This window comes from Nomascus leucogenys, chromosome 11 (genome assembly GCF_006542625.1).
Source record: "Nomascus leucogenys isolate Asia chromosome 11, Asia_NLE_v1, whole genome shotgun sequence".
Taxonomy (NCBI): Eukaryota; Metazoa; Chordata; class Mammalia; order Primates; family Hylobatidae; genus Nomascus; species Nomascus leucogenys.
This window is the reverse complement of record NC_044391.1, coordinates 17,301,184-17,319,247: the sequence shown is the minus strand read 5'-3', so window position 1 is coordinate 17,319,247 and position 18,064 is coordinate 17,301,184. Positions and strand designations below refer to the sequence as shown.

The 18,064-nt window shown below is 36.1% G+C and overlaps 1 protein-coding gene across 5 annotated transcripts in view; it reads left to right on the top strand.

Moving 5' to 3' along the window:
- KIAA1324L (KIAA1324 like) overlaps positions 1-18,064 on the top strand; it is a 229,313-nt gene that overhangs the window by 155,733 nt on the left and 55,516 nt on the right. For all 5 annotated transcript variants that reach the window (XM_030822020.1, XM_030822022.1, XM_012510231.2 and 2 more), the window contains 3 exons: positions 3,561-3,687; positions 8,108-8,286; positions 9,323-9,488. In XM_030822020.1, coding sequence (XP_030677880.1) covers positions 3,561-3,687; positions 8,108-8,286; positions 9,323-9,488 — 472 coding nt within the window. The remainder of the gene's footprint in view (positions 1-3,560; positions 3,688-8,107; positions 8,287-9,322; positions 9,489-18,064) is intronic.

Here is an 18,064-nt window from a genome sequence, read left to right as displayed (position 1 = left end):
GCTCTACCTAGATTTCACAGCACATCCAGTAATCCTGTAGAATCCTAGCCTGACATGCCCCAGCTATCCATGACAGTGTACTGTCCCTTTAGACATTTATTCACTGGTTCCTATGGTGATTGCATAAACCAAAAATTATAAAAGAAGCATGATTTGTGATACCTCTGCATTCCAGCTTTAAAAAGCTGGGGGAGGTGGCTGGAGATGATGATAGGACAAGTAATCAAAGGGAAAAGTATTTCAAGTACTTGGCAATAAAACATTTATCTATTTTACTGTTTGTTTTTCTGTTTTCTTGGTAGGAGAAAGTATTTTTTGTTTTTCTCTTGTACTTTTTTTCTATTTTCATACTAAAAATAACTGCTATTCAAATTATTATTGCTTCATACATCCCTGTTTCACACGGAAGGACTGATTTAAATTATGACATTTAGGCTTATAACAAAGAATTAAATTTGGATGTTCCAAAATTTAAGTGATTCATCAGGTTAAAGGAATCAAATAATTGACTCTAAGGTAAACTATTTTGAGTTAAGCTAAGAGTATCTTTTAACAAATGAAGTCTTCCAAGGAAAGGCACTATAGTGTTTTGACACCTAACAGCAGCTTTATAAATTACATCAGTGTTGTGATTTTTTTGTTGTTGCAGTTTCTGTGGTTCTAGCAGTTCTTTAGAAAGTGATATGCATTGCTAATAGTCTTTTATATTTTTGCATTGCTTTAAACTTTCCAAAATTGTTCACTCATTTTATCCATTACAACTACCCCGTGAAGACAGTATAGCAGATGTTTGATTTTGACAAATTACAAAAATGTGGCAGGGGAAAGAAGGAGTTAAGTCATTTGTAGGAAAACACAATCATTCAAATGTCCAGTTAGAATTGTAACCCAGATCTTTTCTTTAGAAGTTTTTGCAACTTTGATTAGTTTTCTCCTTTTTTTTTCATTAATCAAGTTCATTTTTCTCAGATTTTAACAGACTTTCTCTTCTATTTTCCCAAGATAAACTGTTTTTTTTTCCTTACTTAAAACTCCGCTGTGCTAGAAAACAAAATGTAGAATAATTTGGGGAGGAAGATTTGAACAGGAGAGCACTTTTGCTATTTTCACTAAATGATCAGGAAATTGTATTCTTGGATATTTTTTCTCATTGTTTACCCAATTTTTAAAAAAGAAAAATTTTGAGTTGCTTTTTACTAATCTAGAAGGTGGAAAGTATTGATATTTTATGTGGCATGGTTTTCATCTATTGTACTTACTTTAAAAAAAAAACACCTATCTTTGTTTCAGTCTGAATATATTCATTACTCTTTTTTTTAAAAAAAAAACAAACAGAGAAATTCAGGCAGATAAGAGTTAAACCATTTTCCCCAGAGTCACTATTTGTCATTGTTCTTAGCCCTGACATATGGCATAGGGCCTCAGTTACAGCATGCTATAAACAACATTGCTTTTATTCACATCCCACCACCTCTGCTTAGTCTACAGACACTTTGGAAAGATAGGCATGTAAAAATGCAGTCAATTTTTAGACTTGTAGACTTTTTTTTTAGTGTTCATATCTTAGGGTGTTTTAGAATATATTTAGTTAACTAACAGTATGAAATTTTACTTTGCTGTTAGACTGAATATCATAGTTTTGGACCATGTATCACTGGAAAGGTATTTGAAGTTAAAACTTCAAAAGAGTGTTTTTAAAATTTCCCTTACTATTTTGTGGCTATCCTTTTGCTGTTAAGGGTTTCAGGACACCTGTCCTCAGGACCAGCTGAGGTCTAAAGGAGGTTTTCAGGGCAAAGCCTATATTTATGTGGCTTGACTTAAGGAAGCTGAAAGTGGTAGACAAATTTAAATTCCTCTAGTTTTAATGAATTCATGAACAAAACAGCAGTTCTTACTAGAATCTGTCCAGATAGCTTCTGGCATCAATCAGTAAGGATTCTGTACACCATAGCAGCCATTAATTTTTCAGCCATGCTATGTTTACCTGTCCCAGAATGAAAGAGGCAAGCTGAGGTAATGGGCCCACCCGCTTGAAAGAAGAGTTTCAAAAAGTCTCCAGAGCCTCCCTAGTGGTTAGTTCTTTGTGATCCTATCTCTGTGTCTAAGCCCCATCCACATCCATCATCTTCAGAGTAGTGAAGGTAACCACCTTTTCAGGTTGTCATTAGGCCAAGGAAACCCAAGATTGCAATGCTACTTGCATCACTTAGTTGCATGTTGACCTGATAGTTGGTTGGTTTGTTTTTCACTTTAGACAATTTTGTGATGATGTCTTTCTCCTACCTCTAAAAGACCAGGGTCCTGTGCAGCATTCTATTCCCTAAAGTACCTCATCTAAGTACATTACCTTAAACAGAAGTTACAACTTCTGTAACATATGAGGCCTTTCATTACCTAGTTTCTCTCCATATGCCCAGCACTCACTCATTGCGTTGCTCTTGAAACTCCAGCAACAATGACCCACATGTAATTTCCTGCCAATTGATCATACCTGTTCATTCCTTTGCAGAAATTCCTTTGCTTTCTTCTTTTCTATTCTGGCTAACTCCTACCAAACAGTCTAGACTCAGCTTAGGTATCATTTCTACCAAGAAGCATTTCCGGAGCCTTTTTTTTTTTTTTTTTTTGGTCATTGTCTGTGTCTCTCTTAAATTAAAAAGAAAAAAGCTTTATAGAAATATAATTCTCCTACCATACAATTCAGCCATTTAAAGCATATAATTCAGTGGTGTTTAGAATATTCAGGGATATGGGCAACCACCACCACAGTCAGTTTTAGAAGATTTTCAACACCTCAGACAGAAACCTTGTATCCTTTAGCTCTCAGTCCCCTATGCCCTAGTTCACTTCCCAGCCCTGAGCAACTACTAATTTACTTTCAGTCTCTATAGATTTCTCTATTCTGGACTTTGAATAGCATATGAATAGCAGCATATAATTTGTGAAATTTTGTGACTGGTTTCTTTCACTTAGCATAATATTTTCGAGGTTCTTCCAAGTTGTGGTATGCCTTACTGCATTTCTTTTATGGCTGAGAAATGTTCCTTTATAAAGATATACTGCATTTTGTTTATGCATTCATCTATTGATAAACATTTGGGTTGTTTCCACCATTTGGTTATTATATAAAATGCTGCTATAAACATTGATGTACCAATTTTTGTGTGGAGATATGTTTTCATTTCTCTTGGGTTTATACCTAGGACTGAACTTGCTGGAATAAATAGTAACTCTATAGTTAATTGGTTGAGGAACTGCTAAACTTTTCAAAGCAGGTGCACAACTTTACATTCCTATCATCTGTGCGTGCATGAGGACACCAGTTTCTCCACATCCTTACAACCCTTGTTATTATCTTTTTGATTCCAGCCATCCTACTAGGTACAAACTGTTGTCTCATAGTGGTTCGTGTCTTTTAGATTTTTTTCCACTTGTGTTTCTTCAGCATCCACACAGTGCTCCCCAGCATGTGATAGGTATTCTGATGTTGATTCGAGTGGATTGAATGGGTTAAAAAGCTGTCATTTACGTGTTTTTGGTTTTGTTTATGATTTTAGCAAGTGCCCAGCAGGTACTTGTGATGGGTGTACATTCTATTTCCTGTGGGAGAGTGCTGAAGCTTGCCCTCTGTGCACAGAGCATGACTTCCATGAGATTGAGGGAGCCTGCAAGAGAGGATTTCAGGTAAGGGACAAACTCTCAAAGCAGAGCTTTGGCATTATAGTTGGTTAACCTGGCATCAAATCATAGAAACTCAGGTCCAGAAGTATGGCAAAAGCTTGTAGTTAGCAATGTAACATTGGTAGGCATTTAAAATCAAGTTTGGCAGCTGAACTTTCAGATGCTAGGGTAGCTGCAGATGTGCACTGGGATTGAGGAAAATGAATCATGATAAGGGAGTCTTATCATGATTTTAGTATTTACCTGGATTATATGGGAATAATATCATTAAACCAATATGTGATTTACATAATGTAGGCATAGGTATAATTAAGATGGGGATAATATAACTGACTCACTATAAGAAGCATGCCTAAAAGGTAAAGCATATACATATAAAATCAAGATCCTACTCTATAGCTTCTTTGCATTCATACTTAAATATTTTTGCTTCCATTTTATATTTAATACATTATGAAAACTTTCCCTTCTCATTAAATATATTTTTAAAAACATTTATTGATAAATATTTTATTTTTTATATAATTTGGTATTAAATAATTCCTTTGTTAGACATTTGAGAGAAAATCGAATACAATCTTTTTGTACATAACTCTGTAGCAAACATCTTTGAAGGAAGTTTGATTTTGTTAGTTTATTATTAGAAAGAGATTAATTGAATCCAAAAAGAATGGATATTTTTAAGGCTTGATACGTATTACCAAATTACTTTGATCATATCAATTTTCACTTTCACTTCGTTTTCACTTTCACCAATAGTATTTGAGAGAGCCTGCTTCACTGAACTAGCTTTGAGTAGTATCATATGAAAAAAAACAAACAAACTTAATCTGCTTCAAGACTACTTGTTTACCACCACTCCGTGCCCAAATTCCATTAAAATCATAATAAGCACAGAGGAAAATAAATTGACACTAATACTGGAAACCTGAAGGGAGAGTGGGCACCAGAGAATCAGAGAGGGGAAGCAGTTCTGCCCAGGAAGGTCTTGAAGAGCTTGCAGTTAGCAGGATGAAGGGCAGGGGCTTGAGAGGAATGAAATCAGGATGCTTGCGCCCAATCCCATGCATTCCAAGTATTTGGCAGCAGTTGTGTTCACCTCACCCCTAGGAAAAAACCATAGAGAACTATTCTCTAAGTTGGTGTTTTTCAAACTTTTAATGGCAGTGAACCCATATTAAGAATTATATTGTACATCAAACCCAGCACGCACACACACAAATTAGACACACAGAAATATGCCTAAAAGTGAGATAAAGTTTTAAGGAGCAAGATTTATTTTATATTTTATGATAAAGTACAAGCATAGAGTTGATGTAAAGTATATTTTTATTAATAATTTAATTCATTATACAAAAAATAAGCAGATAACACAAAAACAAAAATTAGGAAATGTGTTATTTAATTTGTCAAATGTGCTTCCCTGTAGATGGCTTATTTCAGTTCAGAGCACACAGGGTCAGTGCCACTCAGTCAGCTAGCACACTGCTGAGACAGTTTCTTTTTAATATTTTTAAGTAGGTCAAGGATAAAAATTCCAGATTCACAAAAATAGTTTCTTGTTAATCCTCTTAATAATGATAATGCTTTTCTACTTCACAATGCTTTTCTACTTCACAATAGAAATTCTTCTTTACCTTTACTCTACAGTTATGATAAACTGCTTATCTTATAATTGTTTTTTAGAGTAAATGAAAAACGAAGCTGCACTCCCTTTGGCTACCAAGTTTAATTCAAGGGTTTTTGAATAGCTAAATGATCTTTTATCCAAACATTCTTTAATATTTCTCTCCTGGAAGGCAATGAATGATGAGAAGGTTAAGACAGTAAAGTTGCAACAAATTCTCTAATTTTATTTCATTCAAACTCTCTTCCTTGGTAAGGTCACTTCGAAGTATTATAAGATTGTTGAGAATAGATAGTTGCTGTGTGATTCTTTAGTATTTGTTTTTGCCTTTAAAATGATACTTTTTGGATCACTTTGATGTGCTTGACATGTTGAAATTTATAACATCCCCCTATAGTTACAAATTTAATTTGAGAAATACTGGAAGCAGTTAAATATATCCTTCTGTTATGCCTAGATACCAGTTTTGGAAATATTTGCCCAAGGAGCTTGACCTTCAGTTACAAAACTATGAGTGTCATTCCTGAGTTCATAGACCTTACTTAGTGTATTCCATTGCAACTATAAAAAATTGGTATAATACAGTAAGTGGGAATAGCCACCTCTGATCACTGAATAAAATATTTTAAAAAGTCAGCTCCTCCATGAGCTTCATATACAAATGACAAGTATTGCTGTATTTTTTATTGTCAGTGCATATATATGGATTTCTTTGGATACCAAAGCTTCGTGATAGAAGAAAAATAGTTATTGTGAAATATTGCAATGCATATATTTAAAATTTTTAACCACCACGTTGTGTTTCAGTCCTATTTCCAACACCATCTTTACAATTTTTTACTTTATATTGATAGAGCGTGCATTTTCCTAATTCTTTAAATATATCTAATACAGATGCATATGTTAAATTTATACAAGTCCTCCACATACAGCTGATATAAACAAAAAGAGCCGCACAACTTGTGATAAAAGTGCCTTTATCAAATTGGATCTCCAAAATCTATACTGGGTTCTAAGTGTGTATTAAGCATTACTTCTATACGTTGTGCAGCACTAAAGATTTGAAGAGATACTGTGTTGTCACTAAGGGGACTATCTTAAAATTTATCTTACCCTGCTCACAAGATATTTCTACACACTAGAAGAATAAATTTTTCAGCTGCAGTGTCAGCCATTTTCTGTTTTCCAATGATGTGTGGGTTGAATGAATAAGGCTTTCTAATTAATAGTTATAGAATTACTAAGAAAAGTTGCCAATAGCTTGATTTTTTTCCATGTTGGTATTTGAGAAGCTTATTGAAAAGTTAAGCATTCTGGGTTTGCAAGTATTTTTTTTTTATTTTGAAGTTTTCAAATTTTGTTATAAGACTGTCATCAGACAGTAGAGCTTGCTGTTTTCACTGGGCATTGCACATTTGATAAAACCATATCAAAGATGGTGCAGTCCTTTTTTCTTGTTAGAATGCACTTCAAATAAAGTCAACATTTGCTGACGAATTTATGTTTCTCTCTGTATTGTCATTATTGACACTTAGAGATGCAGCAGATGAATTTGAACATGCCTCAGCATTTCCCACATTACCATTTTTATAAAAAATAATGTGACCCACTTAAAAAGAAATTTATTTGCTCTAAGTTTAGGAAAAACATTTCAGTTATAATGTACTAACAAAAAAATCCAGTCACTAGTATCCTTTCTAAAAAACATGCTGAAATTTCCTATCCAAAACTTGATTCAAACTTTTCCCCAAAGTGAATAAGAGTCTCATGTCCCTTTCACTTCATGACTAACTGCAAAATTGTTTGTGTATTTAAATCATAAAAATTAACATTATGGTGTTATTCTTCTGTTAGAGTGTTGATAAAATGACCATCGTATACCAGAAAGTTTAATGAGACACGTTAACAGATTAATGCCTATGTTATTTAATTTCGGTGGATAGAATCACCATGCAAATTGCTACTGGTCACCATATATGTTGAAATATATAAGGAACCATATGCTGTACTCGGATTTTCTGTTTTGATTTGCCTATTTGATGTATCTATTTTTAAAAATTCCTGGTTGAGACCCAGTATATTAATATTTTATTATTCACAATTAGTTGTAACTTGCGGTTTGAAAAACATTGCCCTAAAGGAATTGCCATCTATTTCGGGAGGATGAAAGTAACTGGTGTGGGTAGTGGTGACCCAGAATAATGCCCTCCTTATTTTGGCATGGGGAAGAAGGGCATAGACTGCGTGCCCACTTACACCAGTTACCCAGCTGTGGTGTACCTATATGTTCCAGGTCTAGGGTCTGCTCTGCCATTTGGAGGACAGACTTATTGGGAAAATGGGCTTACATGATGGGTGAATGAAACCCATTTCTTAGATTAAGCAACCTAAGCTTTCATTTAAAAACATGAGTAAGATATCTAAGGGCATCAAAATTTAAAAAAAAAAATAGCCCAGAAAGTATGTCCAGATGGAGCCATTTTTATTCAACCTCCTTGGCATGTACTGTACTGCACCCTTCTGAGGTGGCAATCCATCAATCCTTGTCTTTATTTGGTTTTTATATTTTCATTCATTAATTCCTTATTCATTCACATATCTTTTTTTTTCCTGTATTTCTGGAGCTTTTATTAAATGAATGCTGAATAATCCTGTATGCCTACTGTAAGTAAAGGGTTAGCAAAACCCTTTCTTCTTTTATGTAAGAAATTGACCTGTGACAAATCTAGCATTCACAGTTGAGTCTGAATCTCATTTCTCATGTCTTCTATGGTTTTATGTTTTTTTTTTTTAAAGGAAACGTTATATGTGTGGAATGAACCTAAATGGTGCATTAAAGGAATTTCTTTGCCTGAGAAAAAGTTGGCAACCTGTGAAACGGTTGACTTTTGGCTGAAGGTGGGAGCCGGTGTGGGAGCTTTTACTGCCGTTTTGCTAGTGGCTCTGACCTGCTACTTCTGGAAAAAGAATCAAAAGTAAGTACCCTCTGAGATGATCACAAGAGAGCAAGAGGGCCTATTTTGTTGTGAAAATTCTAGACTTTATCATTATATCCAATAAATAGATTCTCTCAGAGACACAAGAATTTTCTTCTTGAGAAGAAATCATAGGAAAGGCCTTGAGAAAGCAAGCAGAGGAAACGATTGTTATTCTGACAGTAGAAAGGTCATAGAACATTAGAGATCATTGAGTTAGAGTCATTTATTAGAAAACAAGGAAAACAAGAGGCTCCATGTTATTCAGGTAGATGATAGCAGCAGAGCTGAGATTTGGAAGGCAGATATTCTCTCAGTGTCTGCCTTTTTTAAAAATGACATAATGCTGTCTTCTTACTTCACCTTTTCTTTCAAAATTTCTTGTGGGAAGACATTTGCAAAAAAAACAGATTAAGTGTATAGGCAAATATCACATTTATTTACTCCAGGTCTTCAAGGATCTGGAATTGAATATTGAGCCTAATTCCTGAATGTATTTTGATCTCTTATAGGACTTGAATCTTTTAGAATGATTTACACCTCAGTGGGACTGTGGAACTCCTACATTGTAATATCTAGGGACAATTGCAATATGTGGGGTGATAGTATAAAGGAATAACTAATATAGAGAGATGATAAAGACCAAATTACTTGCTTATTTGATATTCTCATCTTTACAAACTAAATACTGGGAAAACCTTACAGTGAATTGGCTTCCAAATATTCATGTTAAGAAAATGCATTCAGGCCTCAAAGTCCCTGCCCCCAAATTTTTTCATTATTGGACAATTCAATGTAAAGTGGTAGAATTAACTCTGTTGAACTGATTTCTGACATCCTGGGAAATATTTCTTTGTAAATGGTGGATACGTGATAACACGCATATTGCTATGGCTATAGGCTAGGGAAATTTGTTGGTGGAGCAATTATACTCCAAGCCAATTTAATGAGCTGGTATCTGACCATCTAAAATAAGTATTTATTTGTGTTAACATAAATGGATATTTATTTGTTTATTTATTTTATCACTATTTAGACTGGAATACAAATATTCCAAGTTAGTAATGACGACTAACTCAAAAGAGTGTGAACTCCCGGCTGCAGACAGTTGTGCTATTATGGAAGGAGAAGATAATGAAGAGGAAGTTGTATATTCCAATAAACAGTCACTACTAGGAAAACTCAAGTCTTTGGCAACCAAGGTGAGAGTAGAATTTTAACCTGGTGTTACTGGGTGTTTATAAAGTAGGGGGCATATTAACCTAATAATAGCATTCACGCAAACTGTTCTTTTGCATGTTTATATCTCAGTGGGTATTTATCCAACAGCAATACTCTTAGAAGAACATGATATAGATACAATAGTATTCACTGCAGCATTGTTTTTGTTGGTTGTCAGACATCATCAATGAGGAGTTAGATATTTTCATACATCAAAGTGATAGAATACTATGCAACTCTCCAGCTGTTAAAGACTGAGATATCTACGTGTACTGATAAATCAATAGGTCCAAGATAGAGTGAAAACAAACGGACTATTGTATTTATATTAAATATACATTTATGTTTGTATTTGCATAGCAAACTGTTAACAGTAGCTGCCTTTTGGGAATAGTGAACTAATGAGAGTGTTTAGTCTTTGAAAGCAATACATTTTTGTGATATTGGAATTTTCACAAAGATACTATTTTATATATATAATTTAAAAATGGGGCTAATAAAAGATATTACATTCATTCATACTGTTCCTTTTTTATGACAAGATTGTTTTATAGAGAGCAAACAAAAGTTATATAAATTATTGAGGTGTACGAGGTAACATATTATTGGCTTTGGATTTTGGAGCAACTACCATATCCAAAAATAACATGAAACCATACATTGTTTGAAAAGACATTTTATTTGACATTTTTCACCATTGACTTAAAAGATGAGAAATTACCAGCTTACTTAAGATTAAAAAAGAATGAAATGAAAGAAGATGACTTTCAAATGATTTACAACAGGATAGACAAGAGACAAAATTTACATTTGTAAAGAGTATATAGTAACCATTTCCTTGTACTCTCCTAATTTAGGCACATAAATATAGGGAATTATTTAAGAGTAAAAATGAATAAACCATCTTTCCCTTCTACTAATGGTTAATTTTTCCTTTTATTAATATGAAGATGTAAGGAGGGTACTATTGCCATAAAATAACAAAAATATAGTGATTATTAAGAACGGAGATCTTTACCCTACTTGCAAGCTAACAAGTGAGTCTGCTACAGTTTCATGGACAGTTTAGAAGACATGAGACTCATGTCAGAGATGAAGGACAGTTTCGTATTCACGGAGTAGTGCTAGTAGAGTAATAACCTTTATACCAGCTCCCAAAGCCACAGGTAGCCCACAAGGCTGTGTTCCCACAGCGCTATTTGCAGAGGAAATGATATCACTTGGTTGCATTACAGGAAAGGGACTCTAGGCCTTAGGAACCTGAATGTTCATAATGAACAGTAAACATGCCCATCCTTTGCCTCAAAGGGGGCTATTATCTTTATTGTTTTGGACAGGTAGCATACCTGTCCATTGCTCCTGGGAGACACTGTTTCCAAGACTGTAAGCAGGCCTACCCTTTGCTCAGGAAGGAGACATTATATCTTTATATTCCAAGGCAATTTTCTATACAGAGATTCTTGAAAAGATAGTCTAGAACAAAGGGTAATAAGTTTCTCACTTTTAATATGTACAGAAATGAAAGAGAACCATGGAGAATTGTCTCCAACAACATCCAAACCTCATTTTTATACCACGTTGGTTTCTGATGAATTTTCCCTTTAGTTCCCCCCTCCATGCACCATTCTGATTAATATGACTGACTGAGGCTGGGATCAAATTTGATCAATTTGCTTTATACAGCATTTAAATAAAGCTACTACCAATAGGACACCAAGCAGAGGTCACCTCACCAAGATGAGGCCAATCTGTATTGTTAACCTCAACCCTACCCTCAGGGTCCCAGACTCAACTAGCTGAACAAATGCTATGAACCATCAGGGTTTACCTTAGAAAGCTAGATAGCTTTCTTGTGTTGACCTTTCCACTGGCACTCAGATATTTGCTCCATAAGATTTGGACAAAAAGGGGACAAGGAAATTTTCAAAATCGTAACAGAGACCCAATATATAGAAGTCCTGCCTTATTTGCAGTTTCACTTTTCATGGTCTTACTTTTTGTGGTTTTAGTTACCCACAAGTCAACTGTGGTCTGAAAACATTACATGGAAAATTTCAGAAGTAAACAACAAGTTTTAAATTGTGTGCTGTTCCGAGTAGTATAATGAAATCTCCTACTGTACTGCTTTGTCCCACCCTGGAAGTAAATCATCCCTTTGTCTAGCATATCTTTGCCGTATACACTACCTGCTTGTTAGTTACTTAGTAGTCATCTTGATTATCAGATTGAAAAAAAAAACCAGTATTATAGGCTTTGATACTATACTTGGTTTCAGGCATCCACCAGGGCTGGTGGGGAGTTGGAATGTATCCCCTGGGAATAGGGTGGGGAGTACTGTGTCTCCGATTTTTGTCACACACTTGGTGAGCAGTAAACTCAATCATGTGGTTAACTATCCTTTTGATCTAGGGTCATGGCAATCCAACAAGACAATCCAGATACATTAATCCAGGTACTACAGGATATAAGTGATTGCACAGACTTTGTCTTGGTTCTCAAGGAGAAAGTATAGGGTAATTATACTGTGAATAACAATGTATGGACAGTGAGTTGATGTTGACCTGAATGCCTTTGATGGCTGAGGTGGTGTAATTGATTACTTCAAACTAAGGTCAGAGGCAAATTTTATACCACCTTTTCTAACATCCCTAACAACAGGGGTATTTTCCTAAACAGTTGAAGATCTCTTATGACTACTCCTAAGGTGTAAGTTATCATGTTTTTAGTGAGGAAGCAAGTTAGTGTCTGACTTCTACACAAGAAGTGCAGTCCTGGAGGTACACATGGTGCCTCTGGAAAGAAAGTGTTATTCACAGTTATTGGGTACATGAAGGGGGATCTACACTGTGCAGGGAGCACAGGTTGACTGTGCCTGTAAGTGGCTTCTTTGCTGGCTAGTAAGCCTTAGGGTTTCCAATTCACCTCATATAATGATGTCTCCTTTTTGTCTTCAGGGAGACTGCTTGAGGGAAGTCAGCTCAACTTTTCCTGTTTGTCCACACTGCAAACTAGTGACTTTTGTTCACCTCATGAAATGACTAAATAATGGCTATGGAAATGAGATGTTGGTGTTACTCTGGGGCAGGGCCTGAGGCCATTTCCTGCTGTTTTGGATAAATTTCTCAGTTAGATTAAGGGGAATGGCAAATGAAATGTGATGAGAGCATGTGGTGGGTATGGCAGACCCAGCAGTGAGTTAAATTAAAAGCCCTTGCCATGATTTGAGAGAGCCACATTAGAGCATTTTTCTTCATAGGAAAGTGACAGGGTGACCCTAAAAAATCATATGATTCTTAATGTTCCTTATTTCTTCATACTTCTCAGGGTCTAAGCTGTCTCTTCCATTATCAGACTGTGTTGTTGTCTGTTTCCAGTGCTAAAAAACCAGCTTGTCCCGTTTCAGCAACTATAATTTCACCTTATTTCTACCCATATCTATCTAGAACATTCATGTGCAAGAGGGACAAAGGCATTTTATAGAAACATATAGAGACTCAGTGTGCACTCCCCCCTTTGTCCATGTGGGCCATGGTAGGGGGACTTGGGGGGCAGTATACTCAACAAGTCATCATTATCTCTGTTATCTATAATCAAGACAGCCAACAAAGCAACAATACAGGTGGTTAAACCAGAATTATATTTGAATCTCCTAGATCCCCTTCTGGGTGGGCTATCACTAGAAGTTGTACCCAGGAAGCCTGAGGTTACTGTTGGAATAAATAACACATCATGCCCTAGGTTGGTGAGGCAGAATCCAGGATGTTCAGAGAAGTGTAAATAACCTTATGTAGTGGTGTATATGTGTGTCTGTCTGTGTGTATGTATGTATATGTGTGTCCTTCCTGATCATTATCCATGAAGTGGCCAAAAGGAGATGATCCCTTTCTACGGGCAGCCATATTTGATGACCAAACTGCTGTATTAAGATGTGTGGATCAGGAGGGGGTGAGGGAGATAGAGTCAGAAATCTTTTTGAGTCACTTTCTGAGAAGGTCTTACAATGCTCAATGATACCATATGCTTTTGGACAGTAGGAAATATGGAAGGTCCATTGAATACCTCTACTCTCCACTAATTTATGGGTAGCTTTTGTGATAAAAAGTGCCCTACTGTCAGACGGCAAATGGTCTTTAAAGCTACCAACTTTATACTGATTTGTTTCAAGGTTCACAATATATGGGTAGAGTTAGCTGATTAGACTGGAATAGCAACACCATACCCTGATCAGTTGTAAATAGTGGTGAGGCACCACCAATAGCCCAAAGAGATGGTCAAAGGTATTTTGTAATCAATTTGCCAGGGAAGAACTGGTCAACTTTTGGCATGAGTCCCAAGTCTGGCATCTGTGGTAACCTCTGCATAAGAAAAATAGAATCATTTCCCTTGTGCTCAGCCTATGATGGCAGATGCTTTGCCTTGTTGGGTGAGATGATGGACCCTTGCACCATTTGTGACTGTCTGTCTTGTGTCGTCTCTATCAGGAGCTTGATTCAATTTCATCTTTTCATAAGAAGGATCCTTACTTGGGCGTCTACATGAGTGACACATATTTTAATCCAAAACTAAGATCTATTTTAGTGGTATCCAAAAAGAGTAACCTTGAAATGCCAGTCTTTAGTTTTCCAAGTGGCAGGCAAAACAGCTAGCCATTGGCAATAGCTCAAGTCAGTAAGTCAGAAAAATATAATGAAGTTTATCAAGGGAGGTAATGTGTAGGTCTTGATAATGCCTTTGAGTTCTGTCCGCTGAGCTGAGCAATTTTGTTGGTTTTCAGTTATTCATAGATGGTTGAATATCTGTAGCAGCCAGTGGATACCACTGGGCTTCAGCTCAACCAAATCATCAGTGAACCAGGCCCAACATGTAGTAGAACCTTGATAAATCAAGGGTCCTATTGAGTCAGTGGTTTTGTTTTGAGCAGTGGAGTAGGGGATAAAGTTTCCCCCAAAGGGTATGCTGCCACATTTTCATGTGAGGCCTACATGCCACTGGGGCAAGACCAACTGCATTCTTGAATATATGCCATTCGTATTTGACAAGTGAGGCTTATTCGGCCTTTTCCACCTTGTTGAGCGACCATAAATGGGACTATCAAGCTGTAGAGTCACAAGATCTGCATGGGAATGAAATTTAGTTTTTACTAGTTCAGTGACCAACTAATGACTATAGCTTGTAGCGATATCAAGAGGTAATGAGTCTAAAACCTCAAAGGATACCTCTGTCTCCTTTTGCCAGAGTCTCCGATTGGCAAAATCATTAGTTATAGAGAATCGTATCACAAAGTTGTCATGATTGTGAGGCCATAAAGGTAAAGAGTTTGCCCCAGCTTGCTGGACAGCTTTTAACATAGCCTGTTAGTTTGGGTCCAATTCAAAGGATACTATTTCGTAGGCTAGCTGATACAAAAGAACAAGTAGAATACTCAAATGAGGCCCAACACTGTCCCAATAGCAGAGTCAAGTAAAGTGCTGGGCTGTTTTTCCTTAACCGCTGGGTAGATTTAGCATTGTAAATCTGCTTACATAGTTCCAATGAACTTTACTTAGGTAGCAGGTCCCTAAATGTTTTGGGGGTTTATCAACCACCTCTGCTAGTAGAAGTGTGATAACTCAAGCAGGGCTGTTGATATGGAGACTTCTGACTTGACACCAAAAGGACCTAATTTATATAGTGACTGTTTGGGGCATCAGAAGGTAAAGGAACTTGTATGAAACCCTGACTCACCATTTGTTGCAAATGGCAGAGTTGGGAACTCCTGGGGTATCCTACTGCCTACTGGCCCTTCTCTACATGTGGCTGTTCTTGGTCAAGGGATCTCCTTTAACATGTATGAGATGGGGAAGTACAAGTATATAACATCAAGTTCTACTGTATATTCATATGTAGAAGCAACAACAACACTATCTTGAATGGACATATAGAACCCCTCCAAAGGTCACATTATCTTCCCTTTTCTACTCTAAACCTTGCTCAAACCCCATTATTTGTATGCTCCTCTTTTCCCACAGGAGAGTAGGTATAATGGTGACTTGAGTGCCTACAACCAACAGAGTGGTAAATGTTTAAGAAACCCTCTCCAAGTTTTCCTAGCAGATTCAGATGGGTGTGAATCATCCAGTCCGTCTTGGTAACAGGAAAACTTTAGTCTCCTTTCTAATTACCTTTTTTCTTGAAGCAGCTGAAGTTGGGGTAGTTTGGGAGGGAGGCATTAAGACTGAAGAGAAAGAGAATCTTTGACAGTAGACAAGATGTTTGCATTCACTTTTATTTTTGACCAGCATATCAGCTGCTAATGATCCAACCAACTTCCAATGTTTTTGGTCTACCCAAAGGCCAATGTTGAACAGCAAGGTTCTGTTTACTGACATCATTTATTTGAGCTTTGGGGACCCCTTAACTTAGAGGCCACTTTCATATTGCTTTTTCTCTGAGGCTGCAGGTTTTATGTCCTTTTGTTGATTTGTACTTGACTTGCATATTGGAGACATGTTTAAAGAATCTATCTTAATCCACAGTAATTCTTGCTATTGTTAATAACGTTTAATGTAATGCCTGGTTTTAACATAAAACTAGGGGAAATTTCCAGGTAGACCTGACCATACTAATTTATCTAGAGTCCTTTGGGTCAGTTTCTCATTCTCTAGTGAACTTCTTCCGCGTCGTAAACCCAATCTGTGACCATAAGAGTCCAAATATGAGTCAATGCTTCACTAAGTTTTCCTATGGGAATTAGTCTCAGGGAAAGCTCTCTGTATTGTAGTCAGGACCCACTTCAAAATCTCTGAGACCTTTTTACTGTCATCTATGAATATATCTAAAATTGGCATGATAGATTGCAAGAGGTGTTGAGCCCAAAAATGGCCCAGCTGCTTGTCTTCTGAATTGCTTACTGAACAGTCATTGAGTCCTGCCAAATTATCTCTAAAGTGAGTCAGTCAAAATTTTCTTAATCTCTCAGGTTTCTTCCCATAAATGATTTCCATTTTTCCCTTTTAGTACTCCTTGTAGATGATGCATGTCTCTGTAATTTTTATCTAAAAGAGGGTGAAACCTCCTTTATCTACCAGGATGAATTTTAGTTGTACAGTCATACGGGATTAGTTCCAGGGCCCCTAAGTATAGCAAAATTCAAGCATACTTAAATCCTGCAGTCACTCTGCAGAGCCTGCCTATGTGAAAAGTCAGCTCTCTATTTAGGTGGCTTTTACCTCCCACAAATACTGTATTTTCAATCCAGGTTCAGTTTTGTAAAATCTGCGTATAAGTAGGCCTGTGCAGTTCAAACTTGTGGTGTTCAAAGGTCAACTGTAGTTCTTACCATGGGGGCATACCTAAGGCTGATTGCCTGGTGAATGAGGAAGTCTTTCAGGCTAGAGGATAATTAAAGCATCCAGGGCACTGTTGAGGCAGCTGAACTGTGAATTCTTTAACCCATTTCCCAGTCAGTACTCAACCAGCAGTCACCTCCCCAATTAGAAGAAAAAAAGTTTTCTTCCTTGAGAATATTCAGGGTAGTGAATTTTGTTTTGAATAGCAATTTTAGTTAGAGTAATGATTTTTTTACTTTAAAAATGAAATTTTGAAATAGTACAGAAAAGTTGAAAGAATCATACAGTGTATAGTCATCTACCCACCATCAAAATTTTATTATATTTGTATTATTACATATCTGTCCCTCCATCCTTTCATCAACCCATATTCTTTTCTGTTGTTCGGTTTCAAAGTAAATTGCAGACTTCAATACACTTCACCCCAAAACACTTCAGGGAATATATCATTGATGATAATTCAATACTTTAAGTTTGTTTTAAGTGAAAGGCACACATTACAAATATACAATTTAATGAATTTTGAGAAATGAATATACATCTATAACCCCCAATTCCTATCAAGATATAGAACACTAGTTCACCCCTGAGAGTAACATGTATTTTTGCATGCAGTCAATCCCATATCTCCCAAAGGAAACTACTGTAATGATCTTTTTAAACCATAGGTTAGTGTTATCTGTTATAGAACTTCATATAAGTGTAATCACACAGTATCTGTAGTATTTTGTGTACATTTTATTTTACTCAGAAAGATGTTTTTGAGATTCATTCGCCTCGTGTTAACAAATGTAGATTCCTTTGTATTCCAGAGTAGTATTCTATTGTGTAGATATACCAAAATTTGTTTATCCAGTCTGTTGATTGATACCTGTGCTATTTCCAGTGTTTGACAATGCATAAAGCTGCTATAAATATCGTTGCACATATCTTATTGTGTGTCTATTTTTAAAAGTTTGTTATAATGATTTCAGAGAGCAAGAAATGTTTATGTTCATTAACTATTATGTCATGTAGGGTTTGCTTTATCTTAGATATGTTCATTCATGTTCTAAAGGCCATACCTTATTTGATATTTCTCTAGCACTGCACTACAATTCTCGGGTTTATATATAGATTTATTTTTCTTGACTTTTCTCAGCAATTAAAACTAAATCAATTTTTATGTGTTTCTTTTATTTGTTTCACTACCATTTATGGGACATTGTAAGACACTTTGCCAAGTTTGG